The 17,917-nt window shown below is 44.4% G+C and overlaps 1 protein-coding gene across 2 annotated transcripts in view; it reads left to right on the forward strand.

The window, feature by feature from the left end:
• The first annotated feature begins 9,832 nt into the window (after positions 1-9,832).
• Positions 9,833-17,917, forward strand: part of ST8SIA4 (ST8 alpha-N-acetyl-neuraminide alpha-2,8-sialyltransferase 4) — a 63,731-nt gene continuing 55,646 nt past the window's right edge. Inside the window, exons 1-3 of one of the 2 annotated variants that reach the window (XM_068928091.1) lie at positions 9,833-10,340; positions 15,048-15,176; positions 15,713-15,763. In XM_068928091.1, the coding sequence (XP_068784192.1) occupies positions 10,228-10,340; positions 15,048-15,176; positions 15,713-15,763 (293 nt within the window). In that variant the 5' untranslated portion in view covers positions 9,833-10,227. The remainder of the gene's footprint in view (positions 10,341-15,047; positions 15,177-15,712; positions 15,764-17,917) is intronic. The other variant, XM_068928090.1, reaches the window with a different exon arrangement.

The raw sequence follows: 17,917 nt of genomic DNA on the forward strand, positions 1-17,917 counted from the left end.
GGGATGAACTGAAGTGGGGGCTTCAGTTAACGTGCACTCGAGGCCTGCAATAGAAATTGGGGGACCATTGTACTTAATATGAAAATGAAACACACAAGCGATAGTTTTTTAACTGGGAAGTCCAAAAAGAGTGACATTACTGAGGAGGAAGTCTTGCAGCAGTATCGATTAAAATGAGTCATGTCTTAGAGGCATGATAGTAGCTGGAATATGGAACAAACCATTTAAAACAAGCCAACAAACAAAACCCCCAAAACCTACTAGACCGAGAAGAAACACTTATAGAGCCTGTGCAGTGTAGGTAAAAGGAATGATACCTGCACAACAACTCAAAATACAAGATTTTCACTTCTACTTTCATCTTCCCACTGGAATTTGAGAAGGAGAAGTATGCTTGAAAAAAAGAAAACTGTTAAGCAATATTGTTCAACATGGTTGTAAAAGCTTCACCTCATGAAGAAGGTACTCTCACTTGAACAGTAAGGAATCAAATTAATTTCGCAGAAGTTAGAAGCTGTTTTCCAGAATATACAAAGACCTCAGCAAGATAAAATCTAAAGTTGAAAATGACTAAGAGACACTCATCAAATCGTTAGAAAAACATCCTGTGCAGACAAAACAAAACAAATAAACAACATGGTGGGTAATTCACTAGATCTGAGAGAAGAAGAAAAAACCCCTCCCTACACAGATGCTAAAGAATTAGCAGTGTGTGCAGGAAAAGTTGTATCTGCTGAGGGCAAAGAAGTGTTTGTGTGGGGCAGGATATGCCAGATGTCTTGAAAATCCTCAACCTGAATTGTGGAAGTAGCACCCCCAAGAACGCTATTTTGCAAGATGTACAGTTCAAATCTTAATAATCATACTGAGAGAAGTCCTAGATCTGAGATGCATCCAGCATTGCACTGTCCAGGGAAAGACTCTGAGAAAGGCACTGCTAAAGCCCATTTGCAGTGAGCTGCTCAAAATTGGCTAATGCATCACAGATACTTACAAAAACTGGGTGTCAATACATGCAAACTGAGAGAGACTCTTTTGTATTATACTATAAATTTTAAGTCACTTATTTCTGGGAATCCAGTGCCCACTAGAACTCACCATAAATGGTGTATTAGCAATGCGAAAGGGCTCGACAAGCCCTCCCTTCCTCCCAAGAGCACAGAATATTTCTGTGCCTGGCACCAGCGCTCGGGCTGGTAGGACCTGGCCCCACAGCAATTCCCAGTCACTGCTGGGGAAGATTGACCACAGCTCTCCTGTATCTCCTCTTCCATCTCCTTGGTGTATTTTTATTTTGAGGAGAGGAGACGGAGAGGAAGCGCAGACCGTGCTTTGCACTGTAGAAATTCTCCCCTGGGAACACGCAACCAGACTTCAGCAGTTCTGCCGTAGCTGAGCAAAATCATTTTGAACAACCTGCTTATGGGAAGGGGTCTAGATTAATCATGTTATGCTTTTGTCCAGCCTAGCCCAAAGGTAGACTTTCCCACTCTCTAGCTGGCCAAAATAGCCACATAAAAATCTGTTGTCAAAATTCTGCCCATGTAGGTGCCAATTTCCTGTTTAAGGACTTCAAACTCATATTTGTCCCTTCCTGTGTAATTAGAGCATATTTCTATCTTTTAACATATAGCACTTTACAAGTGTGTAAACATATTTCGTTCCCTAACACAGTATATTATTTCAGGCAAGGCTAAAACAGTGATTTCAAAGTCAAACATTCCTTTAGCTTAAATGTTAAAGTTCACAGTGTGTTATAAGCTTGGTAAATCAAATTTGCTTTTCACAGCATTCCTCTGAACTATAAAAATATTTATTGTGCTATTCCTTTCCATCAAAAATACTTGTGTTTGATTTTGTGACATAATTTGCTTTAAAGAACTCTAAAAGTATTCTCAGCAAAAATAAAAAGTTCTCTGGCTTTCATTTAATGAAAATTGTATTTTTAAGAGCCAAAAGAAAAAGTCTCTGAAGTTGATACACTACTTACATTTCCTCAGATGAGTAAGTCTTAACATTGAAAAGCTTCTAAAGGGCTTCTATAACTGTGACCAGTTAAAATTTTGTATGCTTTTCCCGAGTCATCAAAATATAGAAAAAAAAAATTCTTTCCTGCTGTCCTTTCTTTGAGCAGACTACAAGTAATAGGATTAGATTATTAATGCAATTTCCATGGAATACATTTATTCTTTTTGTCATTTTTTTTAACTTCTTAGCCTAAGAGATAATATTTAATGCAACGTACTTCACTTAAATTAGTTATCTTGCCTGATATATTCTTGTTATATTTAGCAACTTTGTGTTTTGAGTAGAGTGTTAGACTGGGAAGCAAGGGAGCTGAAGTGCTCTGCTGCCCTACTGAAGTCAATCAAAATTTTAGCATTTCCTTCAACAGAATCAGAAATTCAGCCTCAGATCTGCTTCATACGTCTGCCCACTGGCCTGTGTGACATTTGGATATTATGGACAAAGGAGATTATTGCCCTTTAGGGAGAATGACTTGCCCTGAAGAGTCCAGTGCTTAAAAACGTTATTTGCAATTTGGTATACCAAGGGTTTTGTCCTGTCTTAAGCACTAAGCAATGGAGTAAGCCTCCTTTTTTTCACTCAAACTGTAAAACTGTCATTGAAGACCGTGATTAAAAATGAATTTGATCACAGCAACACAGGCTGAGAGTACAGCTTCCCAAACAGGTTACCACAGCAGAAAGTGCGCTGCCGAGGTACAGTGTGTCTGTCAGCTATTATACAGTGAGAGTTTGCCCGCATGCTCCAATCTGAGGTTAGTCTGAGGTAGCCTAGCTGTCAACAAAAAGGGCTTGCTTGTTCATCTGCCCAAACAAGGTCTATAAGGTGCTGCTGAAGACAGCACTGACGATGCCAAAGAACCTTCTCTGACAGGGATTTGAGTCCAAATCCTGTATCTGCCAGGTGAGCGCAGAACAGCGCAGAAATTCCTAGTAAATTTGACCTTTCCCACCGACCGTAAATTCAATTTTGGACAGGGAGAACAATTTCTTTCGTTGAAACTTATAAAGACTCCATGAAAGTGTTGCTGAATTACACTTTTCCAATGAAAAAAAGCATTTGTCAAAAAATTCACAAGCAGCTCTAGTCTTGGTCTCAGTAAATGCCTCTAAGTGTTACTGTCAAACAGAGATAAGTAACAAAATGTAGCTGAAGGCAGGTGGGAAGCGCTTTTATGCATTTTTTAACACAAAACAATAGAAGGCCAGCAATGTTGTGGTATGTATCTATGTATAGCTTAACCACCATTAAGTTAAGCAAAATTAAAAATAGCAATAATAAAAATGAGAGCTAGTTCCCAAAGATTGTGTGGCTCCTCCTGCAGTCATGAATTCCAACAAAAAGCTTCTTTCCCTAGGTCCAGATCTATAGTGCCTAGGTGGGTGTCCTGCTGGGAGCTGTTAGTAAAATGATGGTTCTCACTGGGAGACCATTCACAGTTATTAAAATATAGTAGAGTCTCACAAATCCATGTACCATATAACTTCTGAGGAAAATAAAATCTCTTTCGAATTCTCTGCCATGGAAAATTCCTGCAGTAATGTCCCATGTTATCTTTTCACTATAACGTGTTTAGAAAATATATTGCTCTGCACGCAGTAGTGAATTATGAAGTGTTATAAATAAATGACACTAAAGTATAGCCTTTCAAATAAATTAAAAAGTCATTTAATATTGCATCTCCCTTGCTTTTGTAACTGTGATTACTCACTTGAAAAAAAAACAAAAATTTCCACCATGCAAGGTCCATATTAATATAGGTAAAGCCACTATGATTATGCGCTTCACCTTCTTCCTTTAACTTCACGTCTGCAGTAAGAATTAGAGAGTAGTCTGGTAGCTGCAATGCTGACAACATGACCTGGCTACAATTAGGAATGCGATTTCCTGTCTTGTGTTTACCTACTGCCTCTTGTCGTAAAACAGGACTTAAAACTTCAGGCAAGGGTGGTTGACTGAGTAAGTGCCTGCATTTGGAGCATGGGTTTGAGCTGTGGTGAAGCCTAGCTTGACCTAGCTGTGATTCCAGGTCCCTAGGAGCTTGCTAAAGCATGGCGGAGCAGGGCAGAGAGGCAGAGCTGAGTCTGTCCCGGACCAGCCATGCTGAAGGAGTATGCAAGGCAAGAGATATCTGACCTCATTGCCAGTGTTAGGAGGCGTCTTGGCAACACCATAGGACCCAAATAGGGCAGACGACCTGGGTCAGACGTACTAATGGGACCCTGCTGAGATCACAGGTCTAAGGCCACCTTCAGAAAGGAGGAGACTCATGGCAGCTGAGTTACAGCCATCCTGGGCCATGCGGCTGCGCTTTGGTCCTGGGCTTCCCTGCAAGCATGAAAAATCAGGACTACTCCAATGCTAATGTATGGCAATGGTCCTTCTTCACCTCCTCGCCTGCAATGTGGACAGGTCAATTAGCGTCCTAAGAAGTATGTGCAGTCCTTTCAAACTCTTAGTAATTTCTCATGACTCATGAGGAAAGTCTCTGAGGGGCTGGACAGGAGTGAAAGTTTTCTTGATTAGCTCCCAGCAGTCTTAATTAGGAATGCACCCCTGATCTAGGAATCCGTCACTAGGATTAGGTTCAGAGTCTAAAGGAAAAGATGTGTTGTTCCCCTTATGAAGTGACCTGGAAGTTTGGTGTGATCAGAGAGAGGAGTATTTTCTGGAGATGTAATCACTGATCTGGTTACATTTTATTTGTGTTTGTAATTTACACATTACTAAACTGCAAGGTTGGAAATAAGCTAGAAATTTTCTTGACTTTTATTCATTTGAGCAAATAGGAAACTCATAGGTAAACAGCAAACTCCTAGCTAAACAATGGTGTATCTTCTGGAAGGATACAGACTCCAGAACAGACTTGTATCCAAACAGCGAAGTGAAGTTGGGCTTGAGCACAGGCTCAGGCCAATTTAAGCAAGGGAGACACCTGTTCTGCTCTCCCTTTCAAAGATTTTTTTTTTCTTTGGTTAGGACAAATCTAGACAAAAGGCAAACACAGCTGTGTGCAGTTCTTAACCTCAGCTTCTTCACATGGTCTGAATAAGTCGTGCTCTTCCATGCAAGTGCTTTCTTGTCCCACTCTTGACTTGATTTTTTCTACCTTTTCTTTTACTGGGCTAGATGCATAACTGTTTCCCTCTCTACCAGTTCCTAATTCCCTTAGTCTCTCCACTCAAATCCTTCTTTTGTATCTATTTCCTTTTCTTTCTTTCTATTCTATTCCCAGTGTTCTCTCATTCTTATTTCTGTTTCCTCATTTTTTCTGTTGATCCCAATTATAAAATATACAGTATGATCACTTTCCCTGAAGGCAGACTGTCTTGAGTCTCACTGAAAACAAAATATGGGAAGTAGCGCTCATCATTATTGAATTTCATGCATGCAGCCTCTAGGAATATGATAGCCATTTTGATTTACAACAGTGTGGTTTTAGCCTTCCTGAAAGGCGTAATAGCTGATAGCCATTTTGAGTTAGCAGAAAATTTGCATGTTTATAACCAAGGTTTATGGGACATTTGCAATACTCCGTGTCACAGAAATAATGACAAGATCATGACAACTGCCAATGTCTGCTTTTTTATCTTTCTTTTAGGTTGGCCTCTGTCTGCATAATCATTCAGCTTGAAATGTTAATCTGGTTTATATTTTACTACCATATAAAAGTGTGCCTGGATCAGGGAAACCTGCAGTGCAATAACCACAATAGTGCGTGTTCCTAAATTAAGCATCCTTCCTTGCTGCTACACTGCAACTTCACCTGGGGACCTCTGCACTGGATAAATACATGACTGCACAAAAGAAGGTAAAACAGAGCATATGGCTTCATTGGGATTTAGTTCTAACACTTTCTAAGGAATTACTGTAGCATTTCTTTCAGAGAAAAAGAAGTTCTCTTCCTATCACACACACAAAGAAACTGCTGAGAGATTTGTGTAAGCTCATTGCAACTGTCTCCACATTATTGATCCTGTGGCTGTTCTGTAAGGCAATTGCAAACAATAAGTCATCATTGCGTGTTAGTCACAAAAAAAAAGCAAGGGGAGGTGGGAGTGCAATCTGAATACAGATTCTGACCTGCTTTCTGTGTCTCTGAACATCGAGACAAATTTAAGCATCACCAGCCCAGACCTTGAGTCCTACATAGTGGAATAACTATACAAAAAAGCAGTTTACTGCCTCATCTTTAATTCTGCTGTGTCTAGCAAAGCCATTGCTTTACAGTGCTGAAGTATTAGAAATGCTGCTATTTGAAATGCCAGTAATGCTAAAAATATAGTACAGGACTATGCTACCACTACAATAACAAGTGGATGACATATCAAAGAGAAAGCTATTTTAACAAAGGTATGTATGGATAATGATAAATAGAAGTACAGAAGATACTCAAATTTAGACTGTAAGAGTTCTTATTTTGCAAAGTATTAGTGTTTTGTGCACATTAACATGAAGCAAGCAATGGGGATGTCTAATATCTTTGCTTGAGCCATCAATGAAAACATTGAAGGATATTGATGCCTGTGTGAAAACAGATCTAAGTATCAGCAGTACTTAAAAACTTCCCAAAGAATCATTCATCGTTTTAACTGATGTTTCTTTTACACGACATAGCTAGAATAGTTAATACTATTAAACATGTTGCGTTAGATACTAAGTGATAAGCAAGTACAGGAATAAAGCACTAACCAAACCTACTCTTGAAAGAGAAGCATGTACGTGACCTCATCACAGCATTGAGTGTGCTGTTAAAAGCTGGATATAAGAATCAGAGACCGAATTTTACTGTAATTAGAACAGATTCACATGAAAATCATTAGAAACCCCAACTGAGTTAGAAGGGACTTGAAGAAGTTGCATCATCTCTCCTTCCACCTTGAGTTAAGAATTGAGAGATTTGTGTAACTTGTTCCTAAAGACATCCAGCGATGGAAACTCTGCAGCTTCCCCAGGCAATCTCTTCCAATGTTTCTCTGTCTTCGGTGATAACGAGAACAGAATTAAGTCAGAAGATATTTTCTGGGCACCCACACACAAAATGAAATATATTTAATGCAAGAAAGACTTTATATGGTAATACGTTTTAACAAATGTAAATGTTTCCAGTCTCTAGCTACTTCCTTCAGCATGAAATGCAGCCCTTTCAAGAACTCTTTGCCGTAGGAACTAATTAGCACTTTGAAATTTGAACTGCTTAAATGCATGATTATTTGTATTATTCACATTTTTGCTCCTCCACTACTCCTTTATGAAAGAAATTTTACTGTCATCACCAGCTGCCATGAAATAGGATTTACTGATTGTGTTTCTGGGTTTGCAGAGCTAAACCATTTCTTTAATTCATATAAAATAAACCATATTATTTGATATAAACTTTATTTGTTATTTAAATATCATTAGATTGTGTAAGAAAGAAGAAATCATTTCAAGGCATAATTTAGATAGCTTCTTAGAGTTATGAAGTGCTGTTGATGATACATTAAAGAAAGGTAATTAAAGGAATTGGTGAAGTAGTAGGTAACGAATGCTTAAATTCTTTATACAGTAAACTCATTTAGTGTTGTAATAAACTTTGTCCTTACAAACGAAATGCACCACCTGGCTCAAATTATGCTATATACGTACTATATACCTATACCCTGTATGCTTCTGCCTGTTACTTGAGCACCTTGGAGAGCCAGAGAACAAGGTTATATATGGAAGGAAAGCTGGTGGGAAGAGCTGAGAGGGGTCTCCTTTACCACGGTCTCCGTGGTGAGGTGAGTTCTGAGGGACCAGAACTGCGATGGGAGAGCGCTGAGCAAGTTGGTGAGTCGCCCTGGGTCAACTTTTAAGCAGCTCCTGTGCCTCGAGGGCCCCACTACACAAACAGCTTGAGAGCTTGGGACGGCAGGCGCGGAAGGTAAATGAATCCCTGCAGGGTCAGATGGATGGAAAGCCAGACAGCGGAGCTGCTGGCAGTAACAGTCTTTGAGAAGAGCAGAATAGCCAGAGAGAACTGGCTATTGATGTGTGCTTTTGGGGCAGCGTTTTCCTCCCCACTTTATGTGAGTGTGAGCTGACGGTTTTACCTCTTAAATAACATCACTGAACAGAAGTGCTGGATTGCTGAGGGTTCAGAGCTTATAGTTAAAATACTAGGTAGGTTCCCCAAGAGGATCCTAGAGCACATGCTGGTTCTGCTGATGGTGTTTAAAACCACACGGACAGCTTTATAAACAAGGCAGCCCTCTCGCCTGGGTGAGGTGGCGGTGCCTCCCTGGACGTAGGGGCAGTCTGAGCTTGCTGGGTCTCTCCGGGTGTAGGACAGCTCGACCGCAAGCAGCCCGAGCGCGAAGAGAAAAGGCCCTGCTGAGCCCTTTCTTCCACCCGTGACACCCTTCCCTGTCAGTGCTGGTGCCTCTGGGTAGCTGCAAGCGGGGCGTCCCCACGCGGGCCAGTCCACGGGGGCAGCCGGGACTGCAGCTTCAGGGGGAGGACGTGCAGCAAGGAGGAGACGAAGGCTGACTCTGCCTGTGGTCTGGCATGAAACCAGGAACTGCAGTGACATCGCAAGCTGCTCTTGGCAGTTATGGGTGGTACCAAGTGAAGCCACCATTGAAGGTGAGTGAATTTTGGAGCCTCTGTATGCGTTCTCGTCATCTGTTGCTGGTGAGTACACCTAAAAGGAAAAAGTAAAATGCAGAGTTTCACAGGTATTCAACAGGGCTAACAGAGCTGATGGACCTGTAACTTTCGTACCGTGTTAGCTGTGCAGTCTTTACGGTGGTATTAAAATAGGGTTCTGTATTGAATGCACTTTTTTTTTTTTCAGAAGAGACTGTGTATGTTTTGTACTAAGTGAAATTTGAAGTCTGCACTCACAGACAGAGTGGGTTTCCACCTTTTGCTGCTGTTGCTATTTGGAGGTCGCTTTCCGGGACCAGGTTATCAGTGCCACAGCCCAGAAGAATGTAGAAAACAGCTGGGTCTAGCTTGTGTGGAAGGAATTGCAAAGTTTCCATTCCTCTCCACTGTGGCTGCATTAAACCTTTCCTATTAAAAAAAAAAAAAAAAAAAAAAAGAAAGATTTTTAGAACATAGTGACCATCAGCAGCCCTGACATGCTCAAGGATTTCTCTAACCTCTCTTTTCTTTTAATGCCTGTGAGGGCATGCTCTCTTGGGCAAGAAAAATCCCTGCTTAACTCTGAATTTTCTCGCACCTTGCAGCGAAATGTCTGGTACTAGCCAGCTCTGGAGACAGCACACGAGACCAAACGGGCCGAGGGAAGGCTCGGCCATCCTGTGGGTACGTCCCCTAAGCCAGGAGGACAGGAGTCGCTCGGTCTTTGTCACTACAGCTTCCCAGCTGCCCGCGGGAGGGGAGCGGTGGTGGGGGTGAAGCCTGCTCCACAGTGCGGACCTCGGCCGCGCAGCATACCGACAGCCCGGGAGAGCCAAGTCACGCGGGGGCGGGCCGGGGGCTACCGAGCAGAGCGGGTGCGAGTTCACGATCCCTTCTTTAAAGTTGCCTTATGCGTTGTAAGGGCTGCGGCCGCATTTCAAGGACAGACGTCTCAGCAGGAGTCGGAGCAGCAGCAGCTGCAGCTGCCTGCCTGCCTGGCACGAAGCTGGCGCGCTGCTCCCAGCCCGGGGCCGCCGCGGCGCGCATCTCCCGCGGGCGCGGCCGAGGGGGCGGGGCGGAGGCGCCGGGCCCCGCCCCCCGAGGCGCCCATTGGCCGCGCCCCTCCGAGCCCCGCCCCTCCGCGGGGAGGGAGGGGCCAACGACGCCCCCGGGCCGCCGCCGCCGCCGCGATCGCAGCGGGGCCGGAGCGGGAGCGGGAGCCGGAGCGGGGCAGCGGCAGCGCGGGAGGAGCGCGCAGCGCGGCGGGCAGGGAGCTGCCGCCGCCCGCCAGCCCCGCTCGTGGGAAGCGGAGGGAAGGGGGCAAAGAAAGCCAAACTCAGCCCTAACACCGGCCGGCGGCACCGCCCGCTCCTTCTCTCTCTGTCTCTTTCTTCCTTTCTTTCTTTTTTTTATTTTTTTTATTATTATTATTTCAATTTCTGTTTTGTGCCTGTGTGTTGTGTCTTGGGCGCGGCGTGGGAGTTGCTGCCCGGCCGGCCGGCCGGCCGACGGACGGACGGACGAACGGACGGACAGACAGACAGACAGACAGACAAAGGGAAGGGGCGGGGGCCGCGCTCCGCCGGCGACATGCGCTCCGTGCGGAAGCGGTGGACGGCGTGCACCATCAGCATCCTCCTCATCGTCTACAAGACAAAAGAGATCGCGCGCCCCGAGGAGCGCCAGGAGGCCCCGCTGCCCGGGTAAAGGCGGGCGCGCGCCGGGGGCGGGGGGGGAGGAGGCCGCGGGCGGGGGCGGCTGCGCGTAACCTCCGCGGCCGCGGGGCGCCCCCCCACCCCGCCCGGCGCGGGGCTTCGGCCCGTCGGCGGGAAATGGGGCGGACGGCGCGGGTGCGGAGGCGGCGCCGGCGGGGACCCGCGGCGTTTGTGCGGCAGCGGCCGGACCCGGCTCCGCGGGTGCGGAGCGGCGGCAGGGGGTAGGGAGCTGGGGGGGGGGGTGCGCTGGGCGCCGCGGGCAGCGGCTGCGCCTGTTGCTGCTGCCCCAAATCGCGGGGCTGGGGCGCAGCCGGGACGCCCGCCTGTGGCCGCGGGTGCGCGGTGCTGCGCGGCCGCCGGGAGCCCACGGCGGCCCCAAGTTTGCCCGGGAGCCGCTGCTAACTTTGGTGCTCCCCGGGGCGGAGAGTTTGCGGAGGGGGGAGCTCCGGCTGGCTGCGGAGCGGGACCGCCGGCTCCGGAGGCGCCTCCGTGGGAAGCCCCCTTCTCTCGCTTAGACCTTCGTCTGCTTTATGTTTTTTTTTTTCCCTTCCTGCCTGTCTTCGACTAAAAAGGAAAGACGGAAAGTCCCTTGCCGTTTTGTGCGTGAAGCGCAGCAGCTTTCCCTGGCTTTGTGGCAGCGCATGGCGTGTGCGTGCCCCCGCTCTTCCTCTCTGCCCCTGACTCGCAGCTGTCCTGGGAAGAAGTTGGCTTTTCAGCCAAGCCTGGTTTTTCCCAGAAGGGGACGATCTGTCTGTGCTCACGGCGTGTGTAAATTCACACCGGCTGCCGTAACGCCCTCGAGAAGGGGGCGGCAGCGGGGGCTCCTGCTTTGCCTTCGTGCCCGTCGCTTGGCGGGGTGCGGCCGCAGCAGGTTTTCGTCCTTTGCTATAAGCCCTCGCCTTAGCTGGGGCTGGGGGGAGTGAGGAGGTTGCAGGTGCCCCCCTGCGACCCTGCCCCTGAGACCCCTTTCCCCGGGCATCGCGGGGCAGGAGAGGGGGTGTGTGCAGGCAGCTGTGCGCAGCTGGGCACCGCTGGACACCAGGGCAGGCGCCACTGTGTCGGGGCTGGCAGGTGGCTCCCGAAAAGGAGCAGGTCTGGTGGCCCGGCTTCTTCTCCTGTCCTTGCACCTCAGCGGGGACAAACCTGGGGCTGCTGCTGGCCCGCGCGGTGCCCACGCAGCGCCCACCTCGGCGGCATCGGCTAGGTGTGAGAGGGTTTTCCCCATGCGTGGTTAATGGTGTGGTGTTTGCTTCCCTACGTATTAAAGGCTTTTACAACTTGGCGGTAACTTACTTTCTTGTCGAAACTTAGTGTAAGCCCAGGTTTCGCAGCAGTGCTGTAGTCTCGGTGTACTGAACAAGACATCTGAAGTTCAAATGTATGTTTATAGGTGGAGAAGAATGCACGGGAGAACTAATGTGTCAGGGAGAATGAGCATTAACTAAAGATATCCATGTTTCAAAATATACGATCCTTCAACTCAGACTAGGTGCAGTTGCTAAAATGATTCAGAAGTCAGTCACTAGATATAATTGCTACATATTTGCAAAAAAAAAACCCTCCAGCTTATGATATATTGTATTTGATATTATTTTAAATGAACTGATGCTTTACTATTACATGAAACAAAGTATGTAGTCACAGCTATGTACTACCTCTCTGACAGTTAAACATACAACGTGCTTCTGCCAGGTCCTTTAGTGATATCTCGACACTTTTGGTGTCAGGGAAACTTCTTGTGCAGTACGGTCCTACGTCCTTTAGCTAAGGATGTGGGGATACCATTCCTTTTCCCAGCCCTTCTGCCCCATCCCTCAGCAGTAAGAATCAGAAAACAGGAAGACTAAGTCTCCTATTTCCCTCTGCCGCCACTTAACGACTCTTGCCTGTCTTCCAGTAGAAGGGCTCACTCCACTGTTTTGGTTATTTTTGATGGGCCACAAGGGAAAACAAAGTCATTCTTTTGTGGAATGTTTTACTTCCAGAAGTACTAGTAATCTCACATTCTGAATGCATGAGGTGGCCCTTTTTGTATTTATTAATGACACCGCCAGTAAATCCCAGGTTTTCTGAAATAGGGTATTATATAAGAATCTGTGCAATTCCAAAGCATATGTTACGCCTTAAACACCTTATGTTTTCACAGCAAAATCTCTAGGACAATAATTGTAAAAGCATGACAATCTTTAACTAGACAGTAATGTCTAGACAGTAATGTCCCTTTAAAGGTTATTCAAGTAATAACACACATGCATTGTATTATTATTATTATTTTTTTTTTGCATTTAACAAACTACGTGCAGGATAAGAGATGGTCTTATACTAGTCTGGTTGGTCACCAAAGCGAGGTAATTCGGAGCTGAGGTTGACACCATAAGCCACAAGTTACCATCATTTTTAACAGCAGTTGTTCTATTAATATCAAGGGGGATTTACTGCAGTTCTAGAAGAGGCAAAGTGGCCCCAGTTCATTTCACGCTTACTTGTTTACACAATGAAGAATTTCCTGGTGTAAGTTGAGCTTCTTATGCATGACTGTATTAAATATTATTTTAGATGAAAATTAAACTACTAATAAAAGGGAGAGGAGCATATCAGTAAACACCTCTGTGTTTGTAGTAGAGCTTTAACACGGAGCACTTAGGACCTTCTTTCAGCTCATGGCAACATAATTTAACATTGTTTTTCTGTGCCATATATATAGTTCATTGTAGATGTAAATTGTGAATACTCGAGACAATCACCTTTCAAATGCTAGAGTACTTTAGCAACAAATTATGTTCCAAACAGCTAAATTTTGTCACCTGTTTCACTGTTGCCTGAAGTGCCTAATGGGTAACTTTTTACTCAGCATAAACTAGAGACTTCCCTGAAGTACTCTTATATGTGTACTTTACCTGATGCATTTGGGTAATTTTCCTTTAGATGCATACACTCTATCTTGTTGCAGAACAGGATATGCAATAAGCACAGTCATAACAGTTGTGGAAGAGAAAGCAACCGTAAACTAGCTTAGTGAATGTGAAATTAAAAACATCGAAAAGCAAATATTAAATACATTGTAATTATTCATTCACTTCAGTGGCTTCCACAACATGCTGCCATCGGGTCGAGTTGGAGTGAGTAGGAGGCTTTGCGTACAGGTGGTGCACCTGTGCAAAACTGCCTGGAGTTGTGGGTTTTTCAGTAGGTGGCACTCTTACCTCTGAGTCAGCGCCGCGTCCTTGCTGCAGCCTGTTGGTTTGGGGGGGGGGGGGTGAGGAGGGGAGAGTGGTGCCAGTGGCACTGGGGGTTGGGGTTTGGGTTTTTTTTTTTTTTTAGATGAAGTGTAAAACATTGTTTACTACTTACAGGAGCTTTTGCAATCATGGCCGTTTTTGCAAATGAACACAAAGTACCAGTTTTGTTAGTTTAGCCTAATTAATGTCCCATTGCAGGTTAGTTCTAGTTTAATCTGCGGTATAATTTATCAAATGCTAGTACACATATATACTGTAATAATGTTGCAGTAGCTCTTACAATGCACCAGGATCCCATTGTTTTAAGCACTTTCAGAGACAGGGAAACAAAAATTAGCATTTCCCTAGAAAGCTTGTGGTCTCTTTCAGAGACTACACTGAAACATTTCTCATGCTCCATTTTGTTGGTCAAATGTCTGCTGGTCAAAAGTCCTATTTGTAGCCAAGTGGAATTATTAGTAATATTTCAGGGAAGTCTTCCTTTCTTAACAGATAGAGATTTCTCTATGTTACTGTGATATATACTCCTTCTCAGATATAAGGCATTCTGCATGGGAGAATGTTATACCCAAAGAGATTGATACATTAAACAACTATGGATTACGCTACTATGTTTGAACTCAGAGGGCTGAATGGTGCTCTGGTGTATAAATAGAAACAGTATGGTTGCATATATGGAAATAAAAACAGATTTTAGACCTAAGACCTGAGTTCTGCTTGCAGTGTTTTAGCTTTCCTATTACATATGTGTGACCTGTTGGCTGATACGGTTGCGACTGGTAACTGTATGGTACTTCATCAAATGTTCAGTGATCATCAGCCGCTGCTTACTACAGCTTTTATTTTTTAAGGTTACCCTACCAAAATGGATGGATATAATGAGATTGGTCAATCGGATAGACAACGGAGGTTGCCTGGCCTTGTTTGTGCAAATGTTGCAGGAAGTCTCAGGGAAATTTTGTGTTTCGTGTGCCCTGCAACCCCAGAACTCCTGGCGTGGAAGTCTCCTAGTACCAGTAGGAGGCAAAGAGAGTTAATTAGGCCATTAATGTATAACAAGATAAATTGCTGGAGGAAGGAGTGAAAGTTAATTCCTAGCTTAATAGTGGAAGTTTGGGACAGGGGCGTGCAGAATCTGCCTCACGTGTATACTGAGGCAAACCAGGTCCGGCCTCACAATTTGGAGTTCATTGTAATTTTTGTTTTGTTCATTGCAATAAAACTGAAAATATACTTAAGCTTTCAAATTAAGTATTAAAATCTTAGATAGAGATCTTCCATAGATTTCTCTTAGGTATGGTTTATTTTATTTGGCGAGCAGAGTAGGTGAGAATGGGAGGCAATTGCTACGTTTTGTCGTGGACAAAGAGAAAATATCACTGGTGTTTGTGATCTAAATTACTTCAAACTAGAACTAGCCTTAACATAATTGTGTTTTTTCTGTGTTGCATTGCAGAGATGGTGAACTGAGTTTGAGTAGATCAATGATCAATAGCTCTGATAAAACAATTCGAAAGGGTTCCTCAATCTTCCAGCAATCGGTAGAAGGTTGGAAAATCAATTCCTCGTTGGTACTGGAGATAAGGTGAGTGTCTTGAAGTTCATTTTGTAATACTATTGCCTATAATTCTTCTGGTCTAGAAAACTTATCATAGTCATTTGATTCACTGTTGCAGGTGGATGTTCTATAACTTACCTAGGTGCAATGTTAAATGCAACTAAATGACCTCGGTCTTCGAAGTAAAGTTGCACTTCACAGGAATAAATAACAGTTTTTCATCTGATTCCCTCGATGAGGCATCGAGGACAACGTCTATGTTATGCATGTCTGCATTGAGCTGGTTGTCTAGCGTTCCCTTACAGTTGGTGGTGAGAAATTGGCACTTTTAGGACACGATCTTGTCTCATCCTACCATAGCTGCCTAAAACAGGACAGGTGAAAATACGCTGAAAGTACCTAGTCTTCTCCCTTAACTGCAAAGGGAGCTTAGGGGGATGACTTAGATGTAGGGATTAAGAGAGAGGCTGTTAGGTGATATGACACCTATCCTGAATGTCTGCGCCTGGTCCAAGCTGCGTCGACGCCACTGCCACCTCATGACAGTTCTCCTTCCCTTGCAGGTGGAGGCCGAAGGAGACTCAGGTCCATGCAGAGGTGGACACAAGAACAGAGTAGGTAGACACAAGGGCAGAGTTAAGGAGTGACAGTTTTGACGTTTCCTAATGGTTGCCTCAGGGCAACCGTTACTGGGCTCTTGTCACGGCTCGGCTCGGAGGCTCCCCCCGTCTTAGGAAGGTAGCCAGGGAGGGCAGGGTGTGGAGCTCAGGTTAGTGGGATGGCGGGCTGAGCCTGTCCTGCTCTGTGAAAGGTGGTAGGAAAGAGATTTTTCAGCAGCAAAGGCATAGCGGAGTGGATGTTTGATTTTCTGGATCTGAACACTGTTTTACAGCTGAGTAGGAATTTGATCTAATTAAAATGTGGTTTCTGTGTCACTTCTCTTTCTTTGATTTTGTTTAAATTAAAGGGCAGCTTATGAAACCCTTAAGCAGGCAATGCTTCCGTGTATGAAAGACATGGCCTCTCTGAACAAGGGACTTTGGGATTTATGGCTGCTGTTTTATGTTCTTCATTCTGAAACAAGCAAAAGATATTAATAGCTCAGAAATGATTCACGTGTACAAAGTTGTAGTAAAAGTAATCTGTGGAGCGGTTATAATTCTTGAAGTTCTTGAGCTATGATGGACTTAGCACAGCCCCACTGCAGCAGTAGGGAACCATGATAAGGATGAGAAGAGCAGCAGATTTTGGGTAGCAGCAGTAATTGCTCTACTGATACTCTGCGGCTGTATCTCAGCAGCTGCATCTTGCCGGGCAAGCATGGTGCGCTGTGTTACGCTGCATGGTGCATGGTATTGTCCCAAACCGCTGGGTGCCCTGGCCTGAGGGACCCCCAGGGGTCCAAGCTGCACCCCCAGCACCTGGGTTTCGCACAAGTGAACGCCTGGCTCTCACTCTAATATTCAGCCGAGGTGTACTCCCAGGCCTCAGGGCTGGTCTTTCTCCCAAGGCCCTCAGTGTAGATGTCACCTGTTTGACCAATGTGTAGTTGTTGTGTAAAAGCTAAATTCTCCTCCAAGGTAATTTGGGGAAAATGAGCAGAATTCCTATATCGATAACAATATTTAAGATTTACGTGGAGGTAACTGACAACTTAAGTTGGACAAATAGTAACTTGAAAAAGAATAGTGTCCAAATTTCAAATCATAGGCTATAGTTCTGACAAGAAAAAAAAAACACACAGTTTTGCTTGTGGTGTAAACTGATTTGCTTTGGAAGTCATTGAGAGACTATAATCAGAACCTTATAATAACTCTTTGCAGTCATCCCGTTTTGGTGACAAATTAAGTATCGTATTTCAGAACCATTTAAAACCGATATATTTTGCTGCTAAAGCCAAACAATAAACAAATGATAGTATTATAATAACTCTTTAGGTAAAAGTCAGAGAGAAATTGGGGTTTGGGATACTTCCGAGGTGCTCGTTTTTCACCTATTTCAAAAGCAAAATATATCGTTCAGACAAATGAGTGCTTTACTTTTTTTTTTTTAAGCTTGTTACTGCATACATATCTCACTGTACCAAAAACTTGAGTTTCAAAAGCAATGCCTTTTTTCTTACTGCTGGAGGATGAGAAAACTCTCTCACTTTATAAATACGCTCTTAAGAAACATCATGATGTAATTACTTTGTAGTTTTTAAAAACAGTGAAGCTTATTTTTTGTCTAAGTAGTACAGTGAAGAAAAGCATGTATCCTATACACTAGTTTAAAAAGTAAAGATCTCATTTGGCCAGTGCAAAGATCTTCTGCACAGCAGTATGCATAAAGTTGAGGTTATCTGGATGTCCACTTTGGTCTCATTTTGAGATGACATAGCTATCATCATGAACAGCAGGTCAGAGGAGCAGATGTTTTCACTGAACCGATACCAGATTTTAGATTAATGTGACTAAGGGCCAAAATTTGATGCCGACTGTCAAGGGAAGCAGGGCTGCTAGCCAGTGCATGTTCTTTCCAGAAATCCTCTTTGCTAATGTGTGCAACATATTCAGGTACGCTTGTCAGCAGTGAGGGAGGGAAGTTTGCCACATTTTTTCCTTGCAGAAACCACAAACAACCCCTTGTAATGTGTGCCCTGCTCTTGTTGTGGACTAAACAGCACGCATTCTTCTTTCGCTTTGGCAGGAGGTTTGCTATATACCTTTCTTCCCTGTGACAGCAGCAAGAAGCATTTTAGCCATAAATATTTTTATGCTTAACTATCA

The sequence above is a fragment of the Struthio camelus genome, chromosome Z (assembly GCF_040807025.1).
Source record: "Struthio camelus isolate bStrCam1 chromosome Z, bStrCam1.hap1, whole genome shotgun sequence".
Taxonomy (NCBI): domain Eukaryota; kingdom Metazoa; phylum Chordata; class Aves; order Struthioniformes; family Struthionidae; genus Struthio; species Struthio camelus.